This window comes from Cervus canadensis, chromosome 33 (assembly GCF_019320065.1).
Source record: "Cervus canadensis isolate Bull #8, Minnesota chromosome 33, ASM1932006v1, whole genome shotgun sequence".
Lineage (NCBI taxonomy): Eukaryota > Metazoa > Chordata > Mammalia > Artiodactyla > Cervidae > Cervus > Cervus canadensis.
The window spans coordinates 30,117,297-30,133,231 of record NC_057418.1 but is presented as its reverse complement, the minus strand read 5'-3'; the positions used below and the strand labels follow the sequence as shown (position 1 = coordinate 30,133,231).

Sequence of the window (15,935 nt, the reverse complement as noted above, 5' to 3'; positions counted from 1 at the left end):
GGGATTTTCCAGGCAAGAATACTGGAGTGGGTTGCCATTTCCTTCTCCAGGGGATCTTACCGACCCAGGGATCGAACCCGTATCTCTTGCATCTCCTGCATTTGCAGACGGACCCTTTACCCACAATGCCACCTGGGAAGCCCATGCTTTACATGTTCCAAACAAGATTTTGATTCCCTCCAGGCCATCAACTGTGCCTTATAACTCTATATGTCCTTATTGGTCAGCAGAGTATCACCAATGCATTTTCATCTTTGGCAATAATCCTGTGTAAACTACATATACTTAGGTATGTCTGATGCTTTCACCATGCAGGGACCTGTGACTTAAGCGGAATACCCCAGGTGTGGACCCCATAGTGAAGACTCACGTGCAAGAAATGTGCTGATTGTGGAAGCAGTGCTCCCAGGGCCAATGGGGAGTGTGGAAGGCAAGATGGAGGAGGGGTGGGTGGACCAGCAAAGGCTCAGTCTCAAGCCATCACACACAGAGGGTCACTGCAGCCTGATCCCTCAGAGGAACCTCGGAGGATGAATTACACCTCAGGGTGGTCCCACAGGAACCAGGGAGCTGGGTCTGTGAGTGTCAGGGCTAAGCTGCTCCCATAGCCAAGGGGAATCCTTTAAAAAGTGTCAGGAAGCCCACAGGCATGGAGGGAAAGGACCCAAGAGGATGTGAGCACTGACCAGTGTAGCGCCCCCCACTGACCTGACAGGTGAAGAAAGAACTTCTGAGGCCAAGTACCGACACTGAAGTGCCCCACGATTCACTGGCCGTGAAGGTAAGACAAACAGAGGGAAGGGAAGAAAATGCTTAAAAACACTTCAGACAAGGGTGTGCACCCCTCCAGTTCACTCAGATCTTTTCATGGATCATGTCAGCAGTACGGTGACTTTTTGAGCCATGGATTCGAGCCAAGAATTTATCAACTAAAACTGCAAAATGTCACATAACGCAAATCATGGTTGTCAACACACACAAATGTCAGCTGGCAGGTGCTGGGACACAAAGTAGAGAATGAATTTTATCTGAAATTCAATTTACAGGTATTTGGAAGTATTGATAGTATGTAAATAATATTTATTCATGCAGATATGCTATGTAGTTTAAGAAAAAAAAAACTGGTCTCACAAAAAATTCCACAATTCTTTTACAATATTTTATCTCTAATATTTTAAAGGAGCATTTATTCTAGATAACTTGGAAAAGTTGGAGGAAGACTACTACTCCTAACTTTGAAGCACCTTTCTCCTAATTTAAAACAACGGTTCTCAAAGTGGTATCAGGGTGCTCCCAGGTCAGCAGCAACAGCTCACCCGAAAGCCTGTTAGAAATAAAGGTTCTCAGGCCCCACCCCAGACCTGAAAAGCGAAAGTCACTCAGTCAGTCCATGGGATTCTCCAGGCCAGAATACTGGAGTCGGTAGCCTTTCCCTTCTCCAGGGGATCTTCCCAACTCAGGGATCGAACCCAGGTCTCCTGTATTGCAGGCGGATTCTTTACCAGCTGAGCCACCAGGAAGCCCAGACCTGCTGCGTCATAAATGCTGAGGGCTGGGAAGGCCTGTAGGGGGAGCTGTCACTCCCCCACCATAAGTTTACCCCACTGCCTTATTATTGGGCTTGGGCTTCCCAGTTGGCACAGAGGTAAAGAATCTGCCTGCCGATGCAGGAGACCCAAGAAACGCAGGTTTGATCCCCAGGTTGGGAAGATCCTCCCGAGGAGGAAATGACAACCCACCCCAGTATTCTTGCCTGGAAATTCCGTGGACAGAGGAGCCTGGCAGTTTACAATCCACGGGGTCACAAAGAGTCAGACGACAGAGCACGCACACACATACTTAGTATTGAATACATATGCTGTTTCCAACATTTCACTATTTAAAAAAAAAAATATTTGGCTGCATCTTCATTATGCCATGGGGGATCTTTAGTTGCAGTCTGCAAGCTCTAAGCTGCAGCACATGGGATCTAGTTCCCTGACCAGGGATCGGAACCCAGGCCCCCGGCATTAGAAGTTCGGAGTCTCAGCCACTGGACCATGAGGGAAGTCCCCATTTCACAATTTCAAACAGTGCGTCAGGAAGCATCCTTATGCTAGATTTTTGTGCAATTAGCTGAGTAGATATTTCGCAATCTCCCCTCTCTCTTTCTGCCTCTCTCAAACAGAAGCTTTAAAAATGCGGAAACTGTCTTGCCTCTGCTGCTTTCCCCCTCTCTCACTCACTCTATGCCAAACCCCAGAATACACGCCAGGAACACGGGCAGTAGGGGAACACAGAAATAAAAAAAGACTGTATTAAAAACACTCGTTCCAAAGATTATATTAAGAACTCTAGCTTTTGATCCATCCCCTTGTATTTTCTTTTTACCTCCTATGGAAAAATCTTGCCTGCCTCTCTGGAAAAGCAGCCCATAATTTTTCCTCAACTGAACCGCAACTGATCCTGTCCATTTCTGTTCAGAGTTTACGGACAGGACTCACAAGGAGGCAGAAAGAGCTACGTCCCCTTTTAGGGTAAAGCCAGGGAGAGGATAAGAAACAGAGGGAAACTGAGGAGAAGAGAGGAGCAGAGAGTGAAAGGGTGGAAAAAGAGGTGGGAACCTTTCACAGGCTTGGGTCCTTAGGTGCAGAGCAAAGTAAAGTTGCCACCTGGCGCCCTCATCGCCGGAGCATCCATTATACACATTTTACAGAGATACCCGGGCAATGCGTGCTTCCATAAATCCTCCAGCGTTTTTTCTTTACAACCTCAAACAAAATTCCATTTCTGCTACCGTGGCTGCCGGCCATCATAAATACATCTCCAGTAATTTCAGCTCCTGACATTGGCAGTGTCCTTGGGCTGAACTTAATCTGAAAAGCTGAGGTTGCAATCTCCTCAGCGGTAAATGTGTTTTCCCTTTGACCACATAATTGGGATAAGAAAGGTAACACCCATGGGAATATAAACGTGCCTCTGAAATTGGAAGAAAAAAAAAAAAGGTTAAATGAATTATGCATAGGCCAGTGATACCAATTCATCCACATATTTTCCATTCTCTTGTTGTCACTTGCACCGCTAAACTGCCAACTGCAGAGCTTCCCAGTAAACTGGCTGGGGCTATTATAAGTAAAATGTCAAGAGTTACCTGAGCAAGAATGTGAAAGTGACTAAAAATAATAGTACTATGCTACCACCCTGTCTGCAAGTGACGTCAATCGGCTGTAGCTGGTGGCTTCACCTGCCACCTCTCTTCCTTGATACCCACCAGGCACCCCCTGGGCCGCCCGCCTCCCAACCCCAGACCCCTCACAGTGCAGCTGCGGGCCCTGGAGACCCCGCCCCGCTCAGCTGCCACTGTCTCCGCCTCGCAGATCACCTTTCCGGGGCTGCCTGCTGGCGCCTCCGCCCACCGCACGGGGGCTCAAGGTGGGTCACTGTTGGGTTTATTCAGCTCTGACCCAGGATGATGCTGACTGTGTGTCTCCTGTCTGTACCCCCCCACCCCCGCCCTCGCAGACCCCGAGTCCTGTGAAGATGGGGCCAGTGTCTCCGTCCTTGCTTTTTGGATGTGGGGGTGATTTCCCCCAGAGCCCTCAAGCCCTGGACACACACCCCTTCGCGCTGTGAGTTTGCAGTTGCTTCCTGCCCGGCCAGGTGGCGTCTACTCGCCACGCTCTTGACGCTAGGCTTGGCCACGTGGAGCGTCTGGGCCAATTGGACATCAGCAGAAGGAGCCCAGGCCAGGCTGGCAGAGGACAGCATATGACAGCATCTAATGGGTGGTTCAGGGGGGAATCAACCCTAGACCAGCGGGAGGCGGTGAGCGATCATAAAATGTCCGTGTCTGGAGACCGGTGGCTAATTTACACAGGAGAGGAACAGGGACTGTCCTAGTTTTCACGCACTTGGTAACCTCTGCTTCTTGTTCAGTCGCTCAGTCGTGTCCGACTCTTTGTGACCCCATGGACTGCAGCACGCCAGACTTCTCTGTCCTTCACAATCTCCCAGAATTTGCTCAAACTCATGTCCATTGAGTCAGTGATGCCGTCCAAAACCATCTCATCCTCTGTCGCCACCCCCCCTCCTGCCTTCCATCTTTCCTGCTTTCCATCTCTTCCTGCTTTCCATCAGAGTCTTTTTCAATAAGTCAGCTCTTCACATCAGGTGGACAAAGTGCTGGAGCTTCAGCTTCAGCATCAGTCCTTCCAATGAATACTCAGGGTTGGTGTTCTTTAGGATGGACTGGTTTGATCTCCTTGCAGTCCAAAGTCTCAAGAGTCTTCTACAACACCACAGTTCAAAAGCATCAATTCTTCAGTGCTCAGCTTTCTTTATAGTCCAGCTCTCACAACCATACATGACCACTGGAAAAACCATAGCTTTGACTAGATGGACCTTTGTTGGCAAAGTAATGTCTCTGCTTTTTAATATGCTGTCTAGGTTGGTCATAACTTTTCTTCCAAGAAGTAAGCGTCTTTTAAGTTCATGGCTGCAATCACCATCTGCAGTGATTTTGTAGCCCAGAAAAATAGTCTGTCACTATTTCCCCATCTATTTGCCATGAGGTGATGGGACCGGATGCCATGATCTTAGTTTTCTGAATGTTGAGCTTCAAGCCAACTTTTCACTCTCCTCTTTCATTTTCATCAAAAGGCTCTTTAGTTCTTCGCTTTCTGCCATGTGGTATCATCTGCATATCTGAGGTTATTGATATTTCTCCTGGCAATCTTGATTCCAGCTTGTGCTTCATCCAGCCCAGCATTTCTCATGATGTACTCTGCATATAAGTTAAATAATCAGGGTGACAATATACAGCCGTGACATACTCCTTTTCCTATTTGGAACCAGTCTGTTGTTCCATGTCCATTTCTAACTGTTGCTTCCTGACCTGCATATAGGTTTCTCAAGAGGCAGGTCAGGTGGTCTGGTATTCCCATCTCTTTCAGAATTTTCCACAGTTTGTTGTGAACCACATAGTCAAAGGCTTTGGCGTAGTCAATAAAGCAGAATAGATGTTTTTCTGGAACTCTATTGCTTTCTCGATGATCCAGCAAATGTTGGCAATTTGATCTCTGGTTCCTCTGCCTTTTCTAAAACCAGTTTAAATATCTGGAAGTTCATGGTTCACATATTGCTGAAGCCTGGCTTGGAGAATTTTGAGCATTACTTTACTAGCGTGTGAGATGAGTGCAATTGTGCGGTAGTTTGAGCATACTTTGACATTGCCTTTCTTAGGGATTGGAATGAAAACTGACCTTTTCCAGTCCTGTGGCCACTGCTGAGTTTTCCAAATTTGCTGGCATATTGAGTGCAGCACTTTCACAGCATCATCTTTTAGGACTTGAAATAGCTCAACTGGAATTCTGTCACCTCCACTAGCTTTGTTTGTAGTGATGCTTCTTAAGGCCCACTTGACTTCACACTCCAGGATGTCTGGCTCTAGGTGAGTGATCACACCATCATGATTATCTGGGTCATGAAGATCTTTTTTGTACAGTTCTTCTGTGTATTCTTGCCACATCTTCTTAGTATCTTCTGCTTCTGTTAGGTCCATACCATTTCTGTCCTTTATTGAGCCCATCTTTGCATGAAATGTTCCCTTGGTATCTCTAGTTTTCTTGAAGAGATCTCTATTCTTTCCCAATCTATTGTTTTCCTCTATTTCTCTGCACTGATCACTGAGCAAGGCTTTCTTATCTCTCCTTGCTATTCTTTGGAACTCTACATCCAGATGGGTTATCTTTCCTTTTCTCCTTTGCTTTTCGCGTCTCTTCTTTTCACAGCTATTTGTCGGGCCTCCTCAGGCAGCCATGTTGCTTTTCTGCATTTCTTTTTCTCGTCCTGCGCTGACAGTGCGTGCATTTATGCCGGGCTTGCTTCTACTCTAGTTGTTGTTTAGTTTCTAAGTTGTGTCCAACTCCTTTGCAACCTCGTGAACTGTAGCCTGTAGCCTCGTTCTGTCCCTGGGGTTTCCCAGGCAAGAATACTGGAATAGGTTTCCATTTCCTTCTCCAGGGAATGCTCCCCTAACCCAGGGACCGAGCCCGGGTTCTCTTGCATTGGCAGGTGGACTCTACCGCTGAGCCACCAGCGGCTGCGTGCAAACCCTGTGTGGGTGCAGGGAGCCTGAGTCCCACTGGGTCTCCTCTGGCCTCGCAGCAGCACCTGGCAGCAGCCTGACCACAAGCACAAGCACAAATGCAAAAACAGGACAGCCAGAGAGTGTTTAGAAGGGGGCCATCCACCTAGTACAGACTCTGCTCCTGTTTTAGATTACCACTGAAGTCAAAACAAAGCCTGAATCTCATAGAGAATTCAGAGACTTTCCAAAATCTGTCATAAACGCTAGCTGGAGAAATACTGGAATCAAAAACCTCTAAAAATCCTTCAAGATTTTAGAGTCCGTTCCATTCAAATCGATCCTCCCTGGGCCTCAGAAACATCAGTTGCAGTGCACAGACCTGCCACCAGAGGGAAGTACAGAGCCATCACGGTAAAGAAGAGACAGCGGAAGCCGCCGCCTCCTCCACTTGGGGGAGCAGAGAGCTTGTTGGCAACGGTTCCGCCTTCTGGTCCCATGGGTCCCAAAGATAGGGTAGTTCAACCCAACTAAGCCTGATAGGGGTTCAAATAATCCGAGTTCATCCTTTTATTCAAAGAAGAAAGAGTTTTCTCTTTTTATTATTTTCTATTTATTTGCATCTATTGAACAAACTTCCATCAGATGCCTACTATGTGCAAGAAAAAGCTATGTGAGAAGAAAAAGTTATTCACAGAACTCTAAATACACTTCTAGCATAGGCTGAGTTGATAGCTCTCAGAGATTCTCTCTGAAAAATTCACTAGTTATAGTCTTCAAGGAGCATAGAGAGTGTACAGTAGAAGGAGGAAAGGGTGCCTTGTTTGAAAATAACAAAGTCCCACCACTGGCATCATCGGCTCAACGGACCTGAGTTTGAGCAAACTCCGGGAGATGGTGACGGACAGGGAAGCCCGGCGTGCTGCCGTCCACGGGGTCGGAAAGAGTCAGACAGGACTTAGCGACTGAACAGCAAAGAGGACCACGGGTGTCTGTACTCGGATAGAAGGAAACACCCTGCTTCCTGCCCACAGGGCCCATCTCTGTAGAAAATCACTCTGTTCCCAGCCATTCATTCAGGGAGCAGACAATTCTGGAACATCAAGCTGTGTGCTGGCGGCCCACAGTCCATGGGGTCGCCAAGAATCGGACCCGACTGAGCAACTGAGCCCGCATGCACTCAGAATGTGCTAGATGTTTTGGGCATTGAGAAAAAAAGTGAAACCGGGTCCCCATCCTCAAGACTCCCTCATAACCTAGAGAAGTAAACAAGACTAATATGCAAGATGAGAGAGAAGAAAGTACTAAACTGAGGGGTGGGAAAATAAATGAAATAAGAGTTGGGAGGAAGGGAAAGACACCACTGTTAATTATGAGAGACGGGACCTTTGGAGGAGGCGCGGGAGGAGAGGAGATACAGGGACAATCATACCTGAAATGCAGGCAGCTCAAGATGCTGTGAAGTGATGTGGCCTTATCAGATGTATCTCTAAGACCATTTGACCTTCCTGAAAAACAAAAAAAATATATCCTCTGTGGACGGGAAGTGTCCCAGGGCCTCGCTGGGCTGAAGAGTGAGGCTTAGAGGCATAGGGACCCAGGCTTCAGGACCACCTCCCTGCCTCTCACCCCAGTCTGTTCTGCCCACAAGTATGTGATGGCATCTCTACCTCCCACATCCTATGCCTTGGGCTTCCTGCTGCTGAGCTGAGCATGGGGTAGGTAGGGAAGAGGACGGTCCCCTAATTCTTTGGGGGATTGAGCTTCTGTGCCCCCAAAAGCCACATCACCCGGGCTGCAGGTCACAGGGAGCGGCTCCGCTGACCCACCAGCATCAGCCCGCAGCATCTATCTCTAGAAGAGTCCCCATAGTCATCCTGCTGCCGCCTCCCCTCTCCACCCAGACTGCCCCACCCAAACCTTCTCACCTCTCTCCAACCACAAAAGAAAACCTCATCTCCATTTTAGCACACGAGGAGTCACAAACTAGCTTGTTCTTCTGTGTGACGCTGAGAAGATGGCTGATCCCAGATTCTGTAAATTACTCTGACCTTGACAGGAGTGTGTGCCCCGTGAAAGGAGCCAGGCAGAGAGACCAGGGTGAAGAGTCAGAATCAGCGTGTCGAGCAAGCCTGCTCCAAGAATGATGTCTAATCCAGTTTACTCACAAAGCTTTGCCTCAAGAGAGAAATCCTACCCTTTGGGTAGGAAAGTTTGGTAATGTTTAAATTGTCAGAAGTTATGGCTTTGTTTCTATAAACTTGGAATTTCAATTCCCTCAAGACTATACATCCATCCATTCTTTCAAAAAAAAAAAAAAATGTGTATTTACAAAATGCTAGGCCTGCTGCTGAGCCTGGACCTACAGGGAGAAATACAGCGTGGTCCCCGTCCTGGGAAATGCGCAGGTCAAGGAGGCGGTGAATGTGTTAGTCGCTCAGTTGTGTCCTACTTTTTGCAACCTCATGGGCTGTAGCCCACCAGGCTCCTGTCCCTGGGGTCACAAAAGAGTCAGACAAGACTGAGCCACTAAGTATGCATGCAGGGGCCACTAGAAATGGAGACAGCACCCTGAGGGTTCAGATAAGAAACATTCAAGGACAGACAATAGACCGAAGGACCACACACAAGTGAGTTGTGAATAACAGCTGTGATGCCCGAGGAAACCCAGCCGGGACCCAAAGGGACCAGGGGCTGCTTGTCAAACCTCCTGCATCTTTGTTTAGCAGTCAGGGGAAGGGGGAAAAGTCGTGCCTAACCAAATGACAAAACATGCCAGGGAACGGATGGTATAAATAACAGACCCGGCTCATAAATCGGGCCTAGGGATAAGCAAGGCGTGTTCAAGAACCCGCAAAGCCGACAGCCTGGCTCCCCTGCAGAAAGATGGCCCAGGAAGCAGATCAGATTGGATGGTGGGCTGATCTGCTAATCTGCCACAACAGACTACCCCAGACAACAGACATTTGTTTTCTCTTGATTCCAGAGTCTCGAAGTCCAAGATCAAGGTGCCTACTTGCTTTCTCACAATGACCTCTCTCCTTGGGGTGTAGGTGGCCGCTTTCTCCCTGTGAATTCACATTCACCAAACTGTGCACCCTTAGGAAAAGGTTGTAAAAAGTGATTAACCGCTGCCTGAGTAAATGCCATCTGTAGGTTATGCCTTTTGTTGTTGTTGTTGTTGTTTAAACTCACAAAGAAAAGTTTTTGATTTGTTTTGTCTTCCACATCTCCTTTGGCAGAGAATTCCTTGTACAAACGAGATAATTTTGCAGAAATCAGCCCTAACCCCTCTACTTGTATGATGATTTATGGGAGTTAGAGATGTCAATTTGGCGGGAGGATTCTGGGGAGACTCACAAAACCCCGAATCAGAAAGCACATGGCCCCCTGGGACCAGCCGCGGCCGTGAGGGTCCCCCACCTCCCGCCCACCCTCTGTGTCTGCCTCACTCTGCTTTCCCCTTTGCAGACTGGCTCCCTCCTCTTCCCCAGAACACATGGGCGTCAGTGGTCCCTTGAAACCCCCCCAGTTTTCCCTCTCAAAGTCCCTAGGCCCACGAGGTGGTGTCTTCTCCTCAGACCATTTGCAAATTTCCTGGGAAACAACTCGGTCCTATTTTGGGTCTGGTGGTTATTCCTGGAGCAAGAATTGACTGTGGCCAGGAGCCGTGTGGAAAAACTTTTGGCCCAGCCAGACCCGACCAGCCACAGCGGCAGCCAGGTCGGAGAACAGCTGCTCCCCCCAACCTGGGGGACAAGCCCCAAAGAACGGGGTGGAAATGCTATCCCAGAATAGACGCCGACACAGACTAATTGGCCAGAGGCTGCATGTATTTCAGATGACCTCACCTTTCAATTGATAATCTCATTAATACTGCTGTGCGGAAAAGGCTGGAAGCGAAGCTGTTTAATTCTCAGAGCTGAGAACCAATCCTAGTTCACTTCAGTTTCTCTTTTCTGAACTGACATCGCTCTGTTCCTCCCACATCATTTAAATAAAGTTAGAAAAGATAGGCTATCCACTCCATTATTCTTGGGCTTCCCTTGTGACTGAGCTGGTAAAGAATCCGCCTGCAATGCAGGAGACCTGGGTTCGATCCCTGAGTTGGGAAGATCCCCTGGAGGAGGTAAAGGCTACCCACTGCAGTATTCTGGTCTGGAGAATTCCATGGACTGTATAATCCATGGGGTCGCAAGGAGTCGGACACAACTGAGCAACTTTCACTTTCAGATGGATGAGGCATGATGCTTTCAATACGCAACCTTAAAACAGGGGTTTCATTTTAAATTTTTTTTTTTTTCCACTGGAAAATAATTTTATTGAGATTCTACCAGCTGTACAATCTGTTCTATTAGGCCCCTTCTTCCTTGGCAATTCGGTCCTTCTTAAGTGGTCCCATAAAGGCTTTCTTCTCCTCCACAGTCTGGAAGCGACCGTGACCAAATTTGGAAGTGGTGTCAATAAATTTGAGGTCAATCTTCTCCAGGGCCCGGCGTTTGGTCTGCACCAGCAAGGACTTGCGCAGAGTGAGCACTCGCTTCTTGGTTCCCACCACACAGCCTTTGAGCATGACGAAGTCATTGGTCACCTCACCGTAGTGGACAAAGCCGCCCAGAGGGTTGATGCTCTTGTCAGACAGATCGTAATCAGTAGAGGCATTGTTCTTGATCAGTTTGCCGTCCTTGATGAGGTAGCCCTGACCAATCTTGTAGATCTTCTTGTTGATCTCAGTGCGGTGATGGTAGCCTTTTTGCCCAGCCCGAGCCACAGAGAAGGCCACCCGGGCGGGATGCCAAGCCCCAATACAGGCAACCCTGCGCAGCCCTCGGTGGGTCTTACGGGGTAGCTTCTTGGTGTGCCAACGGCTGGTGACCCCTTTGTAGCCTTTGCCCTTGGTCACCCCAATGACATCAATCATCTCATCCTGGCCAAATACTTGGTTGACAGGGACCTGCTGCTCAAGCCTCTCGCGGGCCCAGTCCAGTTTCTCAGCCACAGTGCCTCCGTTCACCTGGATCTCCATGAGCCTTCTTCTGGCGCAGAGGAAGCAGGCGCATCTGGGTGTGGGCAATGACACGGATGACCTGCATACTTCTTCATGCTGCAGTCCCTCTCCAGTTGCTTCTTGCCATCTACGTCCTGCCACTTCTTGCAGTATTTGGTGAAGGCCTTCTTCTTAGATTTATGCCAAGAAGCGTCTTTTGTTTCGCTGATATGCTCAGCAAAGATGGTCTTAAAGGTCCGGACGCAAGGGGCTTTCCACGCCACCTGTGCGCGCTATAAAAAGCAATCGCTCCGGAGCCACTTCCTACTGGACACTCAGGGGACCCGTGCGCTGCTTTCCATTCACTGGCCCGCACTGTTCTCTTGGGTAAGAGTGGCCAACAGTTGATGGAAGCTTCTGCGATGAGAGGTGCTGGGCGACCCGTTTTGTGCAAGGATAACCCTACAAGTCACATTTGCTGAAAACAGACCCTGGTGGCATGAAGCTCTTTAGAATTCGACAGGTCAGACCAAGTGCAGGGTGAAAGAGACACAGAGAGAGGAGGAAGGAGAGAGAACTCGCAACTTTCTAGCCAGTTGGCAGATAGAGCGAGTCCCCGAGACAGAGGGCGGGCGCATGCGTGAAGCGCCGGAGCCCTCGGCTGGGAACAGCGCTTCTGACCGCACCGCCGCCCGGAATGGCCAGCGTGGGTCCGGGCTGCTCAGGTCCAGTGTGGTCGTGAGAGTCTGAGCTCCGCTCCTGGCTGTCCTGAGCTGCCCCAGCATGCCCGGTCCCCAGGCTCCGAGAGCACCCCCAGGGAAAAGCCGTGATGGGGTCCCCGCTGCAAAAAGCATGGTGAGTAGGGAGGCTTAAGCCTGAGGGTCCACTGGGTACTCAGATACTAAGGGGAGTGAATATAGCAAGTCTTCCCCCCCGCCCCCGCCAAAGGGGACTAAAAATAGACTCCAACTTAAAGGTCATTATTCAGAACAGTATATATTGGTTGACTCAATATTGGTTTATGTAGCTATCTAGAATATGTTCATATGAAGGTCTGAAATAATCTCTACTGGAATGTTAACCCTGGTTAGTTTAGATGTAAGAATTTTTGTCGATTGTGCATTTTTGCTGTTTACCTATTACCCATATTTTCTGTTTTTCTACAGTGAGCGTGTATTTCTTATTTTATTTTTTAGAGACATACTTACTTAGAAATCTCAAACTAAAACTCTAGGGGGAGGAGGGGGCCATTTGTTGAGGCTCAGGGTTGGCATTGCATATCCTAACCCCCAAATCTACACCTCTCCTCCTTCTGTTGTTGGGGTCTTCTGCCCTTTATTGTTTTTAGTTCTTCCTCGAAGTACTGGCGGTAGGTTGCACTAGATATTGTGATAAAGAGCTCTCAAAGTGATTTTTTAAATTCACTTTAAAAGAAACATTTAGCATAGAAGAGAAAAAGCAAGTCTTCACATTTTCAGGAACACAAATCTCTGAATTTAGCTTACAGTCAAGAACAGTCATAATTCTGCGTACAGAGCACCAGCCCAGGCAGTAGGCATGATGTTAAATTATTGTGATTTGTTAATTCGTTTACAAATGACGTTAAATTGAAATCAACAGTTGCTTGTTGATGCTAGATCAGTTTAACACTTGTTAAGTGAAATGAAACGTCTGTTTATTTAAGGAGTGGATTTCTTTCTTAAAGATGACTCTGTAGCGTTCACATGATATGGTATATCTCGGAGCAAAGGGAAGGAGAAGGGACAAGAGGTTTAAATTTAGACCTCCTCAGCCAAATTTAAAGGGGCCGCAGGAGCACTTGACCTTGGCCCAGATTCAGGGCAGAAGTCGTTAGGGAGAAACTCAACCACCCCACAAGAGACAAGGCTGAGGGTTTGTGTCACCTCTTGGGACAGCAAGAGCGTGACTCCGTCTGAAGTAGACCCACCGGGAATCTTCCATCTCAGCTGGCCAGTGTTCTTGGAAACGAAGCTTTAGGGGTTGTTTCTTCTTTGTAACTGCACTTAGCAACTGCCCTCTCCACGTAGACACTCGTGCCGGTGACAAGCACAGATCAAATGCAGGCATGTGGAGGACCCTGGGCTGACGAAAGGGAGGAGCCCACGGCTGGTGGAGAAGCCCAGCGCAGACTCTGGACAGTGCAGTGAGGTCACAGGTGTCAGGGGAGTACGGAGAGGAGGCTTTCCCATGGGGAGACAGGGGAGCTTCTAGAAGAGATGCCCTGAGCCAGGTCTTGCAGGAAGCATAGGAGTTTGCCAGGCAGAAACAGGACTTGCAGGCAAGGGAGCATCCAGCCACGGACGGATGGAAGGTGTGTCCAGGATGTGCTGTTGGGATGCAGGGCCTGTGCTCCCGGTGAGGACTCACAGCTCTCCTGCAGGAACGTCACGTGATCAGATCTGTGGTTTAAGTGACAACCTGAGGGATTTCTCTGCAGGCCAGTGGTCAGGACTTCACCTTCCAATGCAAGGGGTGTGAGTTCAATCCCTGGTCTAGGATCTAAGATCCTACCTGCCTCTCTCGGCCAAAACAACAAAACAGGAAGCAGAAAAGATATTATAAAAACATTCAATACAGCCTTTAAACATAGTCCACATCAAAAAAAAAAATTTTTTTTTTTAAGTAACAATCTGGCAACAATAGAGAGTGTGAGTTGGAGGGGGAGGAGATCAATGGCAGGAACACCTCCTGGTCTTGTTCCTGCAAGAAGAGGGGCAAGAAAAACGAGGGTCTGGGTGGGAGCCCAGAAGATGGGGCAGTTTGTGGGACCTTCTGGAGGCAGAAATCAACATGGCTTGCTGTCAGGTGAGGAGGAGTGGATGTGGGAAATGGGCCACTGTACATGCACAAACCTTTTGGGGGGGAAAAGGTTGATAAATTGAATATTAGTTAATAACAAAACTTCTCATTTGCAAGAAAAGAAAGACTGGTTAGAGTTCAACTTTTTAAATCATAAAGCAAAAGTAGTCTAGGACCTATAATTTCAGGAGCATTAGTTCAGACAGGCTTCTGTTAAGAACCTTCTGGACGCTGTGGTCCCAATATTTGAGTGGAAGCAAAAGCGAGCTAAATTTTTGCTTTTCCTTCTTTATCTCTAAATGGTGGTGTGTTCCTTGCTGAGGATAATGACCTCAAAATTGCAACAGTATCAGATTCTGGAAGAAAAGACAGGGGGATGCCAGGGACACAGGGAAGCCTGTTTGATTTGAAAGAGCTCATTCAGGTCCCCAACCTGCAGCAGCGGCTGGTGTACCCAGCCCTGCCCTCACCCCCCACCCTCCATTCTCCGCTGCCTGGGGGCTGGCATGGGGTGGAGGAGGGAGCCTTGCCCTTTCTGCTGTTTCTCTGTAATGATCCACTCTGGCTTTTCTCTTTGTTGCCTAGTTTCTTTCCACTGTGTGTAGTCGTTATTAAAAACAAAGGCCACGATGGCCACAGGGAAGGCCAGTGGAAGCCACCAAGGAAAAGGTCTGATGCTCTGTCATCACCCGAGGGGCTGGGGCCCTCCCAGGGAGCGTGAGCTGCCCTCCCAGCGCCACCTGGTGCCCTCACTGGTTGTAGCCAACCACTTTGGATCAGGCTGTGACACACCCGTTAGGCTTCACCACAAGCGAAGGCCACCCTCCCAACGCTGGGTCTAGGGCTGCGCCTGGCCCTGGATCCCATTTCCAGCTTCATCAGCCAACATTCCACCAAAGAGGGGCTGACCTCAGCCATCTGTCTCTGCTTCTCGCAGCCGCCCCATTGACTGGACTCTGGGAACTGGCTCCTGGGAGCTTGAGTGTGTAGTCCTTTGGGGACACCCAGGTCCAGCACCTCCCTCACCTCCTCCGACCTTTGGTGGCTTGCCGCCCAGCCCATGACCCCAGATTCCATGTTGTCAGTGATGATCACCTACAGAGGCATGCTGGTGGTCCTGCCAGGACCTGACTTCCTGTTAGCACACATCACAGCCACTGAAACATCACTTCCGTAGGAGTGAAGGCCTGAGATGGCAGTGAGCAGTGTTGCTGGGCGGGTTGTCTGACATCCACGCATGGTGGTGGGAACTCAGAGTCAGGCTATGGTGCTTCAGATGGATCGCTTTGCAGATCCGGAAAGGGAAGAGCCCTCAGGCTGTGTCTTAGAAAAGAAGCCATATTTCATCAAAGGCTTTCTAACTTGTGATCCTAACTGACTTCATAGCAGAGCCATGTGCCATCAGGGAGGTGTTGCTGAGCGACCTGCAGGAACGTCTCTGCTCCCTTCTCCTTGCCCATTCTCCAAACACAGAGAGCCCTGGGATTCCTGGGAGGGTGGACTTCAGTCGGCAGGACCCTCGTGGGTGTGGGACATGCCGTTTGTTGTTCAGTCTCTCAGATGTGCCTGGTTCTTTGCAAGCCCACGGACTGTAGCCCACCAGGCTCCTCTGTCCATGGGAATTCCCAGCAAGAATACTGGAGTGGATTGCCATTTCCTTCTCCAGGGGATCTTCCCAACCCAGGGATCAAACCCGGGTCTCCTGCACTGGCAGGCGGATTCTTTACCACTGAACCACCTGGAAAGCCCAAGACATGCCCCTGCACAGTTACAGTCCTACAAAGGTAGTGATGCATCTGGGCCTGAAGACCTGCTGAGCTGCCTAAACCACCCTCACTTCCACCTCTTCTTTAGGGAGCTGGCCCGTATTCACGGATTCTGAATTATCTGCTCAAATCTAAGGGTCAGCCTGGTTCTCACGCCCAAACTGTAACTTCATAGAAACAGGCTGTGTGAGAATGGCAGCCTTGCTCAGCAAAATCTCATCTCTGTACCCTCCACCCCTGCAACCCATTTCCTTCAGATGTATTTAAAATTACAAAATTTTTGCCCGTTTGGAAACTT

General features: G+C 48.9%; 1 protein-coding gene and 1 pseudogene across 2 annotated transcripts in view; one reads left to right on the top strand and one right to left on the bottom strand.

The window, feature by feature from the left end:
• Nucleotides 1–10,368: 10,368 nt before the first annotated feature.
• On the bottom strand, nucleotides 10,369–11,836 carry LOC122433992 (annotated as a pseudogene). Its single transcript, XR_006267215.1, has 2 exons — nucleotides 11,675–11,836; nucleotides 10,369–11,344 (listed from the first exon to the last, which is right to left on the bottom strand). The product of XR_006267215.1 is annotated as a 60S ribosomal protein L3-like (transcript).
• Nucleotides 11,406–15,935, top strand: part of LOC122434151 (T cell activation RhoGTPase activating protein) — an 86,596-nt gene continuing 82,066 nt past the window's right edge. Inside the window, exon 1 of the mRNA XM_043457357.1 lies at nucleotides 11,406–11,906. Within this exon, the coding sequence (XP_043313292.1) occupies nucleotides 11,835–11,906 (72 nt within the window). The 5' untranslated portion in view covers nucleotides 11,406–11,834. The remainder of the gene's footprint in view (nucleotides 11,907–15,935) is intronic.